Source organism: Pieris brassicae, chromosome 8, assembly GCF_905147105.1.
Source record: "Pieris brassicae chromosome 8, ilPieBrab1.1, whole genome shotgun sequence".
NCBI classification, from domain to species: Eukaryota; Metazoa; Arthropoda; class Insecta; order Lepidoptera; family Pieridae; genus Pieris; species Pieris brassicae.
Window position 1 is genome coordinate 11,690,315 of NC_059672.1, and position 19,512 is coordinate 11,709,826.

The 19,512-nt window shown below is 36.7% G+C and overlaps 1 protein-coding gene across 14 annotated transcripts in view; it reads right to left on the minus strand.

Moving 5' to 3' along the window:
- The window catches only part of LOC123713401 (potassium/sodium hyperpolarization-activated cyclic nucleotide-gated channel 2), a 168,929-nt gene that overhangs the window by 3,365 nt on the left and 146,052 nt on the right, over positions 1-19,512 (minus strand). For 11 of the 14 annotated variants that reach the window (XM_045667032.1, XM_045667031.1, XM_045667043.1 and 8 more), the window contains 7 exons: positions 6,503-6,666; positions 5,343-5,485; positions 4,214-4,351; positions 3,040-3,141; positions 2,486-2,635; positions 2,060-2,278; positions 86-350 (listed from right to left, as the gene is read on the minus strand). In XM_045667032.1, the coding sequence (XP_045522988.1) occupies positions 86-350; positions 2,060-2,278; positions 2,486-2,635; positions 3,040-3,141; positions 4,214-4,351; positions 5,343-5,485; positions 6,503-6,666 (1,181 nt within the window). The remainder of the gene's footprint in view (positions 1-85; positions 351-2,059; positions 2,279-2,485; positions 2,636-3,039; positions 3,142-4,213; positions 4,352-5,342; positions 5,486-6,502; positions 6,667-19,512) is intronic. The other 3 variants (XM_045667033.1, XM_045667036.1, XM_045667035.1) reach the window with 3 other exon arrangements.

A 19,512-nucleotide genomic window follows, 5' to 3' on the forward strand; every position in this document is an offset into this window, starting at 1 on the left:
CAAGAAAAACAAGTTAATAAGTACATGTTTCTTATTGAGTTTCAAATAGGTTGGATGTCCTAAAGCAAGCGTATGTTTTCCTTACCAGGCTGGAAGACTTCATAACGCAACTTCGTGACAACATCCGACACAAAGTTGGAATCTGCATTAGCGAAGAAAGGCACCGATGCAACGAGCGATCGACAGTTGTAGTTAATGACATCCTCTCGCAGCTTCTCGCTTAGTTCGCCCAAAATCAGTTCCTCATCAAAGAACTTGCCTTGGTACCGATGCTCGAAGTACTCTGTGATGCGCTGGCGCATCTCCCGAGGCAACTTGCGGTACGCCATGTACTCTTCTACTTGTTTCACCTGGAAGTAAATTTAGCAAAATAAAATAATTGTCTGTTTATTTTTAATTAGAATTTTCTCGATTCTTCAGGTTCTCTGTTTGTGATTCTAATATAAGCTGTAGACTATAATATAAGCTGTAACTGTCTAACTGTAGAAAATATAAATAGACATTGTACCTGTCCCTTAGTGCTTCTTGTAAATATATATATATGTGCAAAGAAACGAAAATTAGTTGACTGATTAATGTTTACAAGAAAATCGGAATACGTGTATGTTATGTGTAAACTATCTAAAAAATAAGTGATATGAAATATGACAATGGTGTTAGTCTTAACATGTAAAATCGTGATGTAAAAACTGTTATGAACACTTGTTATTTTATATAAATGTTATTAAGATTGACTTGACATAAACCTAGAATGAATAAAATCATTATCTTCGAAGTTTCGTAACTAAATTTAAAATGGGACAGACAGTTCTGTATCGTTTTTTGCAATGGCTACACAGCGCACATCAGCTAATATTTTATATTCACGTCAATTTATAAATATTGTTAACATAAACTTATTGTTAATTTTACTAATTCTTAAATACTGTTAAAAGTGTGCGTTCATCTAACATCTTGAAAAAACTTCACAAGACATTGTGTCTAAATACTGAGAATGTTTTGGTGAATGCACATAAACACTGCCTACACAAGAACCATAAATCAATCGGTTTTTAAGTTTGAATGTAATCGCATATAAGTGATTATTATGTTCTTTTTTGAGATTCTACAAGGCAAAGGTATATAAAATGTAACCGATACAGAAATGTCATCCACGAAACTTCAAACATTTACGGTGAACGTAAACGATACAACTCATGCTTAACACACCGTGCTCACAGCAGAGTTATTTTATGCAGTATTAGTTAGGTTCCTTTAAACTACGCCCAATGTAATCGGTTATTGACTTCCGCCGAAACAAAAGCTAGCGACAGGCGTGACCCACTAATGCTAATCGAATTTAGCCACGTGACTAAGCGTAGGCTTCCGGATTTTGTGAGCGAGTCATGCCTATGGCAAATTTTTGTCTGGAGCCCTGAGTACTAAGTGCGACATACAACGAGTGATCGCAACAACAGTGACCCACAAACATTCACTTGGTACTCACGTCTAGTCTCTGAAACAGGCATGATTTATTAGTCTCATTCACATACATGGGGCGTTCATACAAAAAAAGACATAAGTGTTCATAACAGCTTTTATAACCGTTGGCTCCTCCTCAGTGACAGTATAACGTAACAATCAGGTTTATGAAAAAAGTGCGTATTAAAAAATACCACTACTACGTTTTTCTTTCTCTTCTAAAACCGTTAACACGTCGAGAAAGTATTTTTCTTCTAATATTATTCTCATATAAATCAACATAAAGCCCTAACGCATGTGTTAGGAAAGTTCAAATCCCCAATCGTAATCATTTCATCAGTATGTAAGTGAACAATTGATGCATTCTATTTCTAAAAAAAGTAAGGGGTGAAATAAATATCAAGAGACATATGGAAAACTGTTATATTAAATGAACTACATGGATAAACTGTTGGTAAATTTGCTACACTTACGATAAAACTAATCTAAAGTTCAAATTACTGATCAAATTTTTGACTCTACTCATCTATGATGTGAAATATTTACTGTGGTACTACGTAGTCATAGCTTAGCTTAAGTTATGATAAAAAATAAATACCTTTTCTCGATATTGTCTACGTGAAGAGTCAAGACTTTGAATGAGGTTAGTTGCGTGACCCAGAAATAGGGCGTAGCAGGTAGCACCAGAGATCATGGAGAGCATCGTCAGCCACATGTCCGTTAAGGACTGGGGGGGAAAGCGGCCATACCCGATGCATAGCATGTGAGACATTGCCTTAAACAACGCCCACGAGTATTGCTCTAGCCAAAAGGCTTCCTGAAATTTTACAGATCCTTTATTAATTTCACAGAATGCATTTGGATGTATGCTTCTAGGACATGTACCTGTAAATTTTTTATTACACACTAGAAGTAAAAAGGTATGCAATGAAAAACCCAGTAAACATTTAATATGGTTAAGTACACAATCTACTTAATCATTTTGATAGTCCGAAGTGTAATCGCTTCTATAGATTGTACGCACCTGTAATTCGTTTATTGCCACCCATGAATTAGGTGGAAATCCTTGGAGCATAGGCACAAGAAACTGTAGACAGCCAGACCAGTGGCCGATAAGTAACATCATGCAGATCAGATTGAATATCCGCATGAATACCGATGCCATGTTGAGGAACTGCGGGTTAGAGAAGTTAAGATTATAATCAAATATAAGAGAGCCATGCCTCTAAAGGAAGCCGTGCGGACTGCGCGCGACAAGGACGTTCGAGGTCAAGCATCGCGATGATCATCTACCGATGAGTTCGTACACAGTGAAAGAAAAGTATGAACGCGTGAGGCGGTTGTCGAGCGAGCATGCTGGGGGGCGGAGCGGACAGGTCGCGGGCCGCCGCCGCCGCGCGACTCGCGAGCTGTCCGCCGGCCGCCTCCGCCCGCGGGCCGCCGGCGGGACGAGGGAACAGAAACGCCAACGAAAGAGAGGAAGCCAAGCGAACGCAGCGGTGTAAGGACGCCGGCACGCCGGCAGCATGCTAAGCGGGCGAACGAGCACATGCGCGCCGGCTCGCGCCGACCCTTTACCTTAAATATCAGATTGCTTTTCGTGTCACCCTTCTTTTTGGCAACGTCAGAGCTGAGCCGTCCCCTCCGTTCCGTGCGCTTTTTTTGTAGATTCTGCAAGATCTAGAAAAGAAGCGAGAAACACGAGATAGTAGGAAGAGAGGCAGGCGCCCGGGTGAGCGCGGTCGTCGGGGTGCGGGGCGGAGGGGCGTGCGAGGCGGACTACGACACCGAGACGGGAGGGCTAGGCCCCTACGCTAGCAGCTAGGTACGCGCCGCATGCTGCACCTGCGAGATGAAGTCGCGCGAGCCGCCCTCGGGGACGCCGGGATCGTCGCTCGGCTGCGGCCCGGGGTTCATCTGCACACAACACCGTCACTGCTGCCTGCCACGTCACAGCACTACCCTCCCCGTCCTCCACTTCTCACTGTCTCTCGCGTAATGGATCGCGGCCCGTGCTGTCTACCCTACCCTACTCTAAGTGCACCGTGCGCTTGTTCTTTTATTTTGCTGCCCTTTATTATGTTAAATTATGGGCCAAATATATTTTCAATAAGGGTAGGAAATTTGGGGTGGTATAGTTTATTGAAAAAATGTGTATTCTTATATTTTCTAATATGAAAGCACAAATGGTTTTTTTATTTTGATTATTGCATTAGCGGAATGCTTTAGCTTTGAAAAAGCAGCAACATAATATGAACGTTGGGCAAATAATATTACAGTATTCGGTGATCGTGGGACGGTTTGGGTCAGAGGCTCAGACGAGAGACGCGGCGCGGGCGAGCGGTACCGGTGTACAGAGTCGGTAGAGTTAACGAGAGCGTGCTGAGGCAGAAGAAGCTTGCAGAAAGGCAGTAGAGAAGTGCAGAGCGGGACGTGGGGCTCACATACAGTGGGGGTGGGAGAATGGTATAATACAGGATTACAACACACTTCCATTTAGACGTTATTAGGTTCACTACAGCTAGAACATTTTAGATTAAGATTAGATTATCAGGGTATTATTAAAATATTAATCATATTATGCACATAATTCGCCAATCACATTTCACAAAGGATCAATTATTAATCCAATATTATAAATAAATTGGTGTTAGATTTATGTTAGTTGATGTGAGCGTAATGTGTTAGAGCAGAGTTAGTGAAAATTATAGGAAATAAGTAAAAGTGTAGGCTTAAAGAGATGATGGCTTACATAGACTTCCTCCCATTGTGAGACATATCGGACCAGTCTTGATAATCGTAGAAGTCGCACCAAAGATAGAAGTTTCGCTAACCGTAGTATCCTCAGGGCACGGCCAGCGTGAAGTATTTGAAAGCTTTCACTAAAATCCTGTGAACACAATCCAGTATATATTAACGGACTGAAGTCCTGTTGGGGTCCTCGGCTGGTATCAGACAGTTACCAACAAAGCACCTGAAACTTCCTAATAGTTTAATGCAAAGTGTAAATCATGCAATTAGTTTACATGAATAATTATCAGGCCAAAGAAAAGTGCCAAGCAAAAACTGTACATTAAATTTGCTAAACTTGAAGTTTTCTTGAAATTTTTAATTGAATTAGTAAAAGCTTAGTAAATATATGAAAAAGATAAAATGCTATACATAAATCTGATTAATTAGGCTTTAATAATATGTAAAAAGGCGCTAGATTGTTTTGATTGTTGTTCGTATTCACTAATGTGTTAGTATTCACATAGTAGTAGTCATTACAATTTGGTCGTGTTGCATATTACAATACATATTGTAAATTTGTGAAAATATAAGTGATAACTTAAATAACATGCCGCAGAAATGATAAATAGGAATATTTTACGATTTGAAAAACATCATAGATATTGAGAACAAAAAAGCATCAAAAGTAATGCATTAGTAATAATCAATACTATAGGGTGCAAATTTTGAAGATACCAGTAAAGAATGTGCACAAAGATTAGATGTGCAAGTTAAAGATATCAGAAATTAACCTACAGATTATGGGCTTAAAAGCGAAGAAGAGTGAAAAAGTTGTGGATAAAAAATTGGAAAACGTGCAAATAGAGAAGAGGTTTATAATTTAAACAATAGTTTTGGAGAAGAAACTAATCCGGTGCAACCAAACCTTCCAAGGTTCCAAAGAACCGTTACAAGTATGATATAAAACACGACGCGTTGCACGTTCTCGTGGCAGTTGCGATAATATTGACAATGATAAAAATAACAAGTAAAAAATAAAAACAAACATTTGCTAAAAACAATATACACCCAAGCTGAAACAGAATATCAACAACGTAAAAGATAGTTTAACACTATAATAATAGGAACACGGCCAAATTGCAACGTACGTTTACCTGATTGAAGATCAAGAATATATAATCTAGTGGTATACTAGAGATGAGGTCCAGGAAGAACCACGTCCTTAAATAGTGCTTCGCTATTAACTTGGGATCTAATATCACTTGTTCTGCATTATCTTGCTGCATTATTCCTGAAAAATTATGTCGCAACCAATTAGCGTAATCTCTGTACACGAAACCATAATGTTATATAAAATATTTCAGAATTCAGCGCTAGAAGCCTGTAATTTTGACTGTATTTATTAAAACCAAGTTTGTAAAATATCGTTCACTAAAGTATCAAGGCGTAACTGGCTTAGTAGTTGTACTATGACTTTGACTATTAAACGCTGTTAGCGGTAATTATTTGCATGAAAAATTGCGTAGAACTATATTATTAATATACTATTTGTAGACAAAAACATTTAATATGGTTAATAATTTATCTTGTATGTCTATAAGTTAGGATTATGATTAATATTTCTTGGTCTTTGTATTCTTAGGTCTTCGATCAAATAAGAAATCTCATATTCTATTCCAACGTTATCAAGAGCTCTGTATGTAAGATGGAAATTATACTCTGCATTATTTAGTATATAATGGACGGCTTTTGAAGTTTCGCTCGCTGGTTTATCTCGGAAACCATTTTAGATATTAATAATATTATCTTGACCGGCTTCTTGAAACGAATGGACTCGCGTCGTCCTATAATTCAGCACTTACTTTGAATAATACAAACGGAACGAATGTACAACAGGTTTTTCATATTTATTAATTAAGCTTCTCGTCAATCAAAATATATGTTATGAAACGCAAATTGGAGCAAACGGGTGATATATGGATAAAAATGTAAAATAATATGTTATTATGGATTACAAAGTGTCCTAAATTACTTAATCATAAATGTAATAATAAGCTTGAGACGGTAATATATACGTATACGTGTGTCGTGACAAGGGCCAATCAGAAAGAAACGTCTGCCAAAACTACTCTTTTTCACTTACTTTTTACAACTTATACTTTTCCTGTACCTAGTTTTACTGGCCCCTTGACAACTGACGATGTACTTGTGCCGTATTCACCAAGAGTTAAAACAATTTACTTTAGTTAAAAGACTTTAATATGTGATAATGTGACGTACCATTTAATGAGGGTATTAAAAATCTTACCTGTTCTAAAATTAACAACGATATCTATAAGGAATATAGTGTCGGATAAACAATTGAAAGCTATCCACCGCGTGCTGAGGTCGTCGTTGAAGAAGGAAATGGCAACAGGCAGAATGATCAGATTGGCCACCAGCAACAGCAGCATGCAGAGGTCCCAGTAAAATCTGAAAAACGACATAGAACCGTTTATGTAACCATGTATAACATCACGCCTGAGAATCGTGACGTATCTTTTGAACCAAATTGATAAATACGAATGTCATCTTAAAAAAACTTATTTCAAAATGAAATGAAAATGTTTTTTTTAGTTTACCAAAAACAGTTTACTTGTACTAGTGTATATCCAAAATCCTTTATCCTATTGCATAGAAAATAAATGAAATGATTCACGGACGGATGGAGGCCGGCTTGGCTTAGACAAAAATTCGACGGCTTGTGTCAGGCACAAGAGGCTGATCACCTACTTACCTGTTAGATTGACATTTGGTCATGAAACAGATACAGACCTATATATGTTAAAGCGCCACTGATTTATACGTATTTTACTTTTAAGTATTGAGGCTGTCAAATTTCAACTCAATAATTGTTTAACCTCAGTTTAAAGGACCATTTCAATGTTTCTTATTGTCAATCAAACTATTAACCAAATTCTGTAATACAGGAAATGTATCGGTAAAACGATTGAGCTAAAGATCTTGTTTCATTGTAATTGTCTTACAAGATTGGTGACATCTAGTACAATTATCCAATATAGCCGATTGCGTTGAATACGAGATGATCTCATCTATCTTTCGCACCTGAACAATGTTTCCAGTTCGCTAACAAGTACAAGGCAACTAATATGACATTCTGTTGAATACTACAGTAATAAAAAACAATTTATATTTAACATATAACATCATATATTGTTATGGGTTTTAAACATAAAAAAGAAACAAATTAGTACATAACAGGATATTTATAAAAGAAACCTCAAATAATTAAACTAGAAAAATTACAAAACTTAAATATATTAAACTAAATCTTATAATTAACTTAACTAAAAAAATGTGGGCGCCAGGAGGATTTTGGTTTATCCTACCAAACCTATTATATGTGGTAATGTTTACCACATAAACAAATTTGTTAATTTATCATTCAATAATGAACATCTAATTTGAGGGCGTTTCCGACAGTTATTACCGAAATAATTCAAAATTATACATTACACCAGATACAATTTATGTCTTAAAGTCGAAACACGGCAATCACCGCCCGTGCCTCTCGTTTTCTCCCTACCCTCATCCTATTATAATATGTATATATGTTAGCAAAGAAGGAATTGTTTTGTGGGATGATAATGTTGGTATGTAATTCGTATGTGATTGATTGAAACGCTCATGACTAATTGTTATCGGTATTTATACAGGTAACAACAGTATAAACTTGATGATAAAACATAATGCTGTTTATGTTTTCATATTGAGGATATGCTTACAGCTTTTTTTTCCATAAATAGTAGTTCTATATTCTTTTGTAACGTTTTGATGGTTGAAAAAGTAAGCCGTTATTAGATGATCTTGCAGCACTGCCCCTGCTCGACCCTCTGAGAATTCTAACATCGATAAAGAGATTTATTAATACAACGGGGCTTTGATCTCAGGATTTACGAATGCAATAAACGCTAACTAGCCGTTAAATGATGCAATTTTTTGGCCAAAGGTTTTTTATAGAAATGGAAAAATTGTTTGTGTACGGTGAGTATTTGGAGGAATCGATACGACCTGGGCCTATACCTCTAAGCTATATAAATAAAAATACGACGGAACAATAACTAAAAAGGTAGGTCAGGTATTTATTGCTTTGTATAAAGCAATTGAAATGTCTTTTTGTACTTCAATTAATTATAATAGTAAATAATGAATTACTACGAATAACGTCTAAAATTAGTATTATTCACGCGTTTAACCAATTCAAAAGGGCATTAAAGAAACATATCAGAATGAGCAGACTTAAATTGGGACGGCTGATGGCGACGTGTGTCTCTATCTCTTCTTTAAACATGAAATAAAAGGCTATTTATCATTCGAGAATTTCTATTGAATATATGTTTTGGAATTTGGTTAAAAAGTACAGTCACTAGTTCAGTGTTCAAGACATTCTGGTTTTTAATAAAACACTAATTATTTAAAAATACAATAATTTGTTGTACTGCTTAAAGTTTATGCAAAGAAGTAGGCAGAAGAAGGAGTGAAGAGGATACGTTCGCCACTAATTATTTAACATTATTTCTAAATAATTAACAAATTTCATAAATAGTACGACTACAAACAAGATTCCAAAAAAGCCTAAATAGTTTTAATTTTGATTCATTATAATTAATGAACAAGCTTTGTATTTTAAATTGTTTAATCAGCGCGCGAAATGTAATTAAAAAATCTACCGTCAGACTGTAAAGTGCAGAATTAAGGAAGCGCCACTTGTCGTTTAAGAGTGCTGAAACTACTTAGCGATAATAAAGTTAGGATAGGTTTTTAATATTGATTAAACTCTCATTTAATTTCAATTATTTTTTAAATTCCATAATAAGTTTTGATATTTTGTACCTTTGTATCGTTTACTTAATAGAAAATACTTTAATACCTCTTCAATTGTCTGATTTTTAGGACACCAATTTGTACGAGTATGTTCGCCTCCTATACAGTAGGTATGATCATGGGATCTATTGTCCCAAAAATATGTTAAAATTATCGTAAGGTACCCAGAGAATTAGTTAACCAAAGCTTAACACAAATAATCTGTTAAGGTATAAAGGATTTGTCAGGCAGAAGTTGACATTTGTAATCGTGTCAAAATTATTATTACTCCAAAAAAGAGTTCTTTTTAATTTTTAGAAATATAATTATTTATCACTTTATGATTACGGTTCTATCACTTTAAAAAAGTTACAGAAGATTATAGAACTACTATTTATGTAAAAAAAGCGTAAGCATATCCTTAATATGGAAACATTAAAAACAGCATCATGTTTTATCAGCAAGGTAATAATGACAAACAAATCAATGCTTAAGTACAGCAAAAGCTAAGCTAATTAGAACGAACGATGCCCTTAAATCACCGTTAAGTGCGGAGTTAAGCTAAAGTCAACAACGTAAGCTGATGTAAAGCATCGTGCAATTCACGATCAAGACTTTAGAAACAGGTCTGAAAATCGCTTACATTACGTGAAAGAGTACGTGATTATAGCTAAGTGAAGGTTCTAGACATTAAAATTGTGATCCCTTATTGATTTCCACGGTTAATAATCAGCAGAATTTTCAAAATTCCGTCTACAAAACTAACCTGTGAGTTCAGCGGCGCCGCTTATTCGAATTCTTCGCGAATATAACAGAAGTAAAACTACTTATACAGAGATTATTTGGTAGTATGCTGGTTAGTTAAAAAAACCAATGTTAATGCCTATCTGATACCTAATCCATGTTCTAAAAAAAATACTAGTAAAATCTAATACTGGTAAAAAAAGTAATACTTTTATTTTGTAACCTTTTTTTCATGTCAGAACCATAATTATCATGAATTTTATAATAGATATCTTGTAACGTATACTAAAGATAAAGTATTAAACATTGTGAACTTTAATAAATCAATGAACAACTAACGGCAAAGAGTTTCGAGACATAATTTAGCCAGATGTCTTATTCGTTTCTGTTCAAAATTCATAAAAAAAGGAATTGTTCTCGTTACATTCTTACGTATTCTAAGAATGTATAGGTTAAAAAGGAAGATGTGGGACATAAATCTTATTGTTTAACCAGTCTTAATTTAGCTATGACTAGGTAGCTGACAAAGTATTCCAGTCAGAACACCGCTTGTCGGCAAAATCCCGGCAACAAAGATGGATCGCTGTGTGTCAAGGGATCACTGTATTTCATTTCCTCAATCTTTCAATAGATCCCACTTTACATTGAAGCAGAAATACGAGGAACAATGCAAATTTTAGCCTCAAGATTTGTGTAGACGCCTTGAAATGGTAAAGGTAGGTTGTTAGCCTTAATTATTCTTGAAAATATTACACATTTGAGCAAATGTTTGCGGCTATGCGTTGGCTTATAATTATGCGTTGGCTTACAAAGCTTTTAATTTGAGAAAGCCCAATTAGAAATATTCTGAGAACGTTAGTAAATTGCTTTTAGTTGAAGTAAATTATTAATATTAGTAGATTTGTGATGCAAATAGCATTGATTAGTGATGCTCCAGTGCACATTTGTGCATCTTGCCGTCATGAAATGAACTGAATACTAATTGATTAGATAATAACTTGATAATCCCTAATTAATCTCGCAATGACGTTAATGATTTGTAAACACAGTAATATAAACCAATGGAGTAATTAAATTTACGTAATTAATGAATAGGGATGTACTGTCAGATACCATATATGATAGTTATTAGGCATGGAGTAATATTCAGTTAAATGTTAAGTGTAAAAGCCATAATCTAATCATATCGTATCATGTAAGTCACTCATAGAGACTTAATCTTAATTATAAAGCTGTTTTTAGATGTTCGATGCATTAGTCAAATAGTGTTTTAATTTCGTAATTATAATTTAGACATTCAAATAATATAATAATTCCAAAAATTTAATAAAATAATTGAGTTATATACATATCTACGAATGCTATCCAAGTTGGTATTTCCCAGGAGTTTTAAACCATATTTCCAAGTATTAAAACATATTCCCCAGAGAAGCGTGAGCAATTTTTGAATTTCAATAGCTTTGCTTATTAGTCTAGGAAAGTTAAAAAGTTTCAATGTGTAGTACAACTCGCGTTTCTAGCTTTTCTATATAAATTCAGGCAATTACCAACCACAGCACGGGAAGATATGTATTTTTGTAGGTTTTTTGTAACCTCTTCAACATTAATATCATATGAAATGTAGATAAAACTAAAAATAATACACCAAAACACATTCTGAAATCATACAATACATGCGGCCGGTAGTCTTATTTTTGTATATGTTTGTTTGTTTACAATACAACATACTTTAAAAAAAGTGCGTGTATTAAAGTACATTTAACGGTACATGTCCGTAATAACAACATTTATCATAATGAGTAACCATTTATACTGTTCCGCTCATTGCATACCTTTGTGTCATTCAATCACACATCATTATTATAGATTTAAAAAACGTGGTTCACTGCATTTTTAAACAACACTCGATTACAGTATAACACAAATTATTTGTTGCCCATTGTTTAAAACGTGTGCATTTATATAACAGATTAAAATATGATGTGTTTAAGTGTCAAAATAATTGATAAAAGGCTATTCTTATTATTATATATTAATTCCTAGATATCTGTATGACCTTTTCTTCTCTCCGCAATTTTTGCCTATGCCACTGCAATAAAGGATTTTAAAAATGGAACTACATTGCCTTCTGACGAGCACGCGTCGGTAATGTTTATTTTAATTAAAATAGTTGTGGTTGTTAAGCACGTTATGCGGTAGTGTACTTTTAAAGTATATCAATTCCTTTGTATATAGTCTGGAAATGTACTCACAAAAGAGCTCCTATTTCATTGTATCATCGGTATTGAGAATGGGCAGCTGGGTCACGCAACGCGAGACGATAAGAGCGAACACGTAAGCTATTTCAGTTTGAAACCGAACCATTATAGTAGCTATTTCCAGTCTCATGTGAAATTTTATCTATAATTTTGTCCATACTGATGCTGTTACGGGCATGAGAGCACTTACTAATTATGTTACCCTAGTACTATTCACGCTAAGCCAAAGATAGCTTAAGCAAATTACATATCGAAACTGCATATTAATAGTCAAAATATAGGTGTTTTTTTTTATGTAATAGGAGGAAAACGGTCTGGAGGCTCGACTGACGTTGAGTGATACCGCCGCCCATGGACACTCACATTGCCAGAAGGCTCGCAAGTTCATTGCCGGCCTTTCAAGAATTGGTACGCTCTTTTCTTAAGGGACCCTAAGTCGAATTGGTTCGGAAATACTTCAGTGGGCAGCTGGTTCCACATAGTAGTGGCACAGAGAAACTGATTCTGATTAAACGTTTATTTAAACGAACGTATTATAACTTATAAACGATAAGAAATGATTATTATACAGTTAGTCTTAATATACATTTACTGCCAGTTCTCAAGAAACGCCATCCTTTCAATCGCCAACTATTTAAAATAAAACAGTAATATAAAAAAAATGTCTAACATTACTCTCAACAATTCTCAGATATTTCTTTCCGAATTATTATATAAGCTGGTAAATTTTGTTCAAAAACCTTTTTAGTTTAAAATAGCGGTGTTAAAATCCCGCTTATAACTTACGCTTATCATGCTTACATTGTGTTAGGTTGAACTATAACAGCTTTTGTTTCACACGATGAAATATTCAAAACAATAACCTACCACGGAATGTAAATTATACCCTTTAATTTACTTAGTTAATTCCGTGCATTATTTGTTATATACGCTATGCTTAGTTTTCTTAGGTCTTGGCCTCAGATTTCTGTATGTTTCATAATCATTTGTCAATCTAATAGGCAAGTACGTGATCAGTATCCTGTACTTGACACACGCCGGCGACTTTTAGGGTCTAAGGCAAGCCGGTTTCCTCACGATGTTTTCCTTCACCGTTCGAGTGAATGTTCAATGTAGTTTGGGATACTATTTGAATGAGAAGGCATGGAGATGGATTTCGGATATGTTACATGGATCATTTCTCTCTACAGCGTTCTAGAACGCCGTCGGTATTTGGGTCTAACATCACGTTATTTACCACGAATACGATCACCGTACGTGCGTGTTAATACTTTCTATGAAACACATTAATAGGTTCACACCCGGGATCCGAATGCACGACCATTATTAAATGCACCTAACTTATATTAAAAATAAATATATTCCTTGGAATTATTTTTTAACAACCAGCCCTCGCGAATCTCGTTGCGCCTTAATGTTTTATTACTTAGTGTACCTTTTTAGTCGCTACATACACATATAAGGAACATTTTGCTATACTACCCCATAGAGACTAAACAAAACTATATTTTTTAAAATAATTTTTAATTTTTCTCACACTTAAAATCGCAGAATTCAAGGAATAAGTAATAAAAATAATTTAAGTATTTTAGTACGTCCAGCGGTTTTGGGCTTTAATATTTTTTTAATAACAGTAATACCGTTAGATTATCGTCAGTATAGTTAAGGTAATTCTACTTCACACAATATAAATTGTACCTTTAAATTCGAATTCAATCTCCAGAGTAATCTAAAGGATAATGCTAGTCACGAAAGAGATAAATCTTAATCTATTTTTGTAAGGTCAAGGCAACGCAACGGAAGTAAGAATTACCTGAAATTGCAGTCAGATTGCATCGCTGCTTTTTGGACACAAATAGCTTCGAGCGGTTGCCAGTACTGTATGAATTTATATAATATCACTGTTTGATTTATTAACGTATTTAATTGGCTTATGTTTTCTGTGTCGTATATTGTTTAATCTGTTTTGGCTTTGTATATTGTCTAAAAAAATTATTTAATATGTATATGTGTAGCTGTAATATTATTTATACATGAATAAAATCCCTGTATTTAAAGACGGGACTTTGTTAATACGTGACCGAAAACTAGCTAAATCCAAATAACGGCAAAAACCCTGAAATGCCATTACGCGTAATGTCAAGGAGGGTTTGCTGACCTTTCAAAATCACCGTCCTAGTTGTGAATTGCCAGCAAAAAATATCCGTTGTTTCCGTGTAATTCAACAATAAAATACTTACTCAAACTGAAAACTGGGTTAGAAAAATCAAATTTATATTTTAGCACTCAACCTCAATCCTCCGAAATGTGCAATCGACGTTTAAACCACTAAACTAAACAGGAATGCTGTCATAAAACTAACCCCACTAGACAGGTTTTGATGGCATATCATATTTTTACATAATGAACAAACTATATGTAAGATTATTGAGTAATTTAAAATATATAACAAGATCTGTATAGACTATACCTAATTGATAGATATGCCCAACACTGTCTGAATAAAAAGTATTTAGGTATTAAGTAAATCTTATTTTTTTACAGTGGAGGCACAACACCTAGCAGAAATTATAGCTTGGATGTCCAACCAAAATCCTCTTCTACAGATAAAAAATACACTGCAGAATTTTTTACGCTGAATTATCGATAAACTGTAATATATCTCCGCTTATATACAGGATTTACAATAATTCAATTGCACAAATAAATAAGCTGCACTAAAACAAAATTGCCTTTTTCTATAAAACAAAACCGTTGTTTAACACCACAAAGCTCTATTAAAGTTTAAATAACTATAGAAGTTTGTAATCAGTGATTAACATTGACATTGTTTATAGACAGCGTCTAGTTTTAAACTCCGCGTAGACTTGTTGGAAAATTTGACTTTTTGTATGCACATGATAAGTTTATGATGAATTTTATTTTTAAAAATGTACCTAGACATTATTTTTATATAGGACATAAAGGAAACGATTAAAAATTCCAATTATGAATTCAATGGTTTTTTACAGTAGACAATATAATATTTTTATATTGTTTTTTTTATGGGGAAAGAGGCGTAATACCAAAAAGTTTGCAACTCTGTACGTACGCCTTTAAAGTACGCTCTTTTTTGGCCCCGTCGTATCGGTTTGGAAATACCTTGAATGGCAACTGGTTTAATAGAGTGGTGCACGGCAAGAAGTGTCTCCAAAAGCACTCTATGTACGTCAAGGTGGAACGGCTGGAATCTTGCATTCTGTCTTGACGTTCCACGATGAAATATAGCCACAGGTATTAATACGAAGACTTTTTCAGAGAGACATCTCTACGCAGTGCAAAAGGATCAAGGCGATGAAGGAATATTCCTAAGATAAACAATTGTTTATGGTTACTACAGTTATCTGTTGTAGTTATTATATACATAGGCTATTACTATGGTAGTCTGTGAATATTGTATTTATGAAGATTAGTGTTTGCATTAGAAAGTTCAGACCTGGTTTCACATAGAAAGCAAACCTACCGAGTCAGCAGAGGTAATCAATAACTGTAGTTAGGCCTTTATATATAAAATAGGGGGAAAACGGGCAGGAGGCTGACTTGTTGTTAAGTGAGCCGCTCATGGACACTCTCGATCCCAAAGAGCACATTTCTTGAAGCATCCTAAGTCACATTTGTCGGGAAATCGACGCAGTGGTGCGTTTTAATTAACCTTAAAAAACGCTCGGTTGTGGAAAAAACACATTTTGACAGAATGATACACGCAAGTACTTTAGTTAAAATTCTTACAGAACTAGCTTAGCACTAAGTTTCGATTACAAAAATAAATAAAATGATACAAGTGTCGGAAAGGCCACAATTTTATTTAACTTTCGCTCCAGATCGCTTCTGCTTCTCCTTCTTTTCAATTTAACTTTACTACTTTGAATATTTGTATTCGTGATGTGTTTGTATTTGCGGGCTTTGTAAATGTTGCAATTCTTTTTTTATTTATGTTAACGTTGGACTTTCTTTAATACTAAACATGTACTGTGTAATCTAGGTTACATTTTCATTATAGTTTTAGCGTATATATTGTTGAGTTAATTTATGATACACAAAATCTATGAAGGAAGGATATGTTCATTGTTTAATGTCTTAGAAATAACATTAATTAAATATTCTACAATTTAAACTGTCATATATGTAGTAGCTACTACCATGCATCAATTACTGTGTACTAAATTTTTTTATAGTACAGTGGGCAAACGGGTATGAGGGTCATCTGATGTTAAGTTATAGTGCCCATGGGTACTCTCAATGCCAGAGGGGTCGCGACTGCGTTGCCTTTAAGAATTGGTACGCTCTTTTCTTAAGATACTAAGTCGAATTGGTTCGGAAATACTTCTGTGGATCACTGCTTCCACATAGTGGCGTGTAAATCTGCCGTAGACTATCACTATAGTTAATTATATTGATTAATTATTTATTGAGTTTCCTAATCGTACACACAATGCACGTGGAAATTAAAAATACATACATCCATATAATACTCTGTTTCTGACCTTGTCCTTTCTCACCTCCTTAAAAAAATATTTTTTTGCCCCTTAATTTTTTATTATTCAACAATTTCGTACGGCTAAAATATATTTATGTACTTGACTTAATGTCCTATAACCCCTAGGTGGGGCAGAGGGCGTCCACAGTGAGTCTCCATCGCATTCGGTCTTAAGCCTCGTGTTTCACCTCGCTCCAAGTCTTTCCGGCTCTCTTTGCCTCGTCCGCAACTGTTCGGCGCCAGGTTTGTTTGGGACGGCCACGCTTCCGCTTTCCTTGCGGATTCCAATCAAGCGCCTGCTTGGGAATATGATTGAGATCCCTTCGGAGTGTATGGCCTATCCAATTCCATTTGCGTCGCTTGATCTGCTGGCTGATCGGGGTTTCTCGACAGCGCTCCCAAAGTTGCTCGTTAGAGATCTTTTCAGGCCAGTAGATGTTCAGAATACGGCGAAGACAGCGGTTAACGAAGACTTGGAGTCGGTGCGAGATGTGTTTGGTGACCTTCCACGTTTCACACCCATAGAGCAGCACAGATTTGACGTTGGATCCGAATATTTTAACCTTGATTCGACGCGTCAACATCCGTGACTGCCATATAGGCCGAAGTTGTGCAAAGGTTGCTCTGGCCTTGGCAATGCCCGAAGTGATGTCCTCTTCTGTACCTCCAGTTTCAGACACGACGCTTCCGAGGTAAACAAATTGTTGAACGCTTTCTGTGTCCTCTGCACCCACACGCATTGGGGTGCGATTCTCAACTCCAACACGCATTTCTTTCGTTTTCCGGGTGTTGATTTTGAGTCCCACAAATCCCGCCTCGCGTTCCAGGTCGTCCAACTTAGATTGCATGTCGCGGTGCGTGTGACTCAGCAGACAGAGGTCATCGGTGTAATCCAAATCTTCTAAGATGTTGGTTAATCCCCACTCTATTCCGCGACGCTGGTTCTGATGTATGCGATCCATAATCCCGTTGAGAACAACCAGGAAAAGTAGTGGCGAGAGTAAGCAGCCTTGCCGGACGCCTGCGTGCACTTGAATATCGTCTGAGACGAGACCATCGTGAATCACTCTACAAGAATAGTTCCTATAGCTGGCCTTAACCAGGGTTATTATCTTTGGCGGGACACCAATGTTAGAGAGTCGGGACCATATGCTGCTCCATCTCAACGTATCGAAAGTTTTTTCGAAGTCAACAAAGGTAAGATAAATCTCTCTCTGCCATTCTGATGCCTGTTCGAGAATGATACGAAGAGTGTTAATTTGGTCGGTACACGAGCGGTTAGGCCGGAAGCCAGCTTGTTCTATGCGAAGGAGAGGCTCGACGGCTGCAGACAACCTGTCCAAGATAATTCTGCAGAAAACCTTGGAAGCGGCCGAGAGCAAGGTGATACCTCTCCAATTGCTGCATTGGCTTAGATCACCTTTTTTGGGCACAGTAATAAGAAGGCCCCTATTCCAGTCCTCCGGAAGCTTCTCGCTGGCCCAGATTTTCCCAATCAAAGGTGTCAGCGTGTCGACGGTAGTAGCCAAGTCCGCTTTTAACATTTCTGCGGCTATTAAATCAAGCCCTGGTGCTTTACCAGTCTTAAGACCCATGACCGCTCTCTCTACTTCATCACGTGTAGGTGGTTCGATATCGATGTCTAGTAGCCTGGGTGGTGGAAATGTGTCTTGCATGCCTCCATGCGTAGCTGCGGGACGAAAGGTTTCCTCGAAGTGTTTACGCCAGCGTCGTAGTTGCCCTTCTGCTGTTACGATAAGTTGACCGTCTTTTGATTTTAGAGGCTTTTTATGCTGACTTATCTTTCCTGCCAAGATTTTAGTCGCTTTATACAGTTCTCCCATGTTGCCGGTGTTAGCGGCAATTTGAGCGTGGTCAGCAATACCGTCAACCCACAACCTTCTGTCCTTTCGCGAGCTGCGATAGTTTTTCTTACGAATCTCCCGATACTGCTGTCTGAGATCGGCTTGTAGTAGTTCGTCGTTGGTTCCTAGCAGTTTTAGGTGGAGTTTCCTACGGTCGTTTATCAGCTGCCAAGTAGCTTGTGACATCCAATCCACGCGCGAGTGCTTAGTATGACCTAAGAAAGAAGAGCTGGTCTCTGTGTAGGCCACTTTGATGCGTTTCCACTCTCCGTCTATTGAGTCATCGTCGGCGTGAAGTCCGGTGAAGCGGTTACGAAGTTCAAGCCTGAACCTGTTCAAAATTTCAGGATCTCGCAGTTTAGTGACGTCAAACCTTCTTCCAGCTCTACCAGGGGCACCAGCTAGTCGCGCAACTGCAATCTTGAGTCGCATTTCGGCTACAACCAGATGGTGGTCGCTGTCAATATCAGCGCCTCTTCGGTTTCGGACATCGAGGAGTGACGAGCGCCACTTTGAACTGATTGCAAGGTGGTCAATTTGGTTTTTCGTGGAGCCATCAGGGGAGTTCCATGTGTACTTATGTACATCTCTATGAATAAAAAGTGTCCCACCGATGGTCAGGTCATGGTGTTGGCAAAACTCTATAAATCGTTCACCATTCTCGTTCCGTACTCCGAGTCCATGTTTGCCCATGTTGCGCTCACAGTTACTGTTTTCGCTTCCCACTTTTGCGTTAAGGTCTCCCATGACGATCACAATATCTTGTTTCTTAATACGTTTAAGTGTGGCATTTAGAGCGTTGTAAAAGTCATCCTTGATGTCCTCCGCAGACGTGTTGGTGGGAGCGTAACACTGCACAATGGAGAGCTTCCGTGCTCTTGAGTTGAAGCGGGCCCAAATGATTCGGTCTGAGATCGGTTTCCAGTCCAAAAGACTTTTCTTTGCGGAGTTAGAGAGGAGGAAAGCGACGCCATATTCAAGGTCGTCATCCTCATTTTCCTTCCCGGAGGAGGAGTTCGCCAAAACCATTTCTACGCACTTCACTTAAACCAAGTATTTGTAGATTATATCT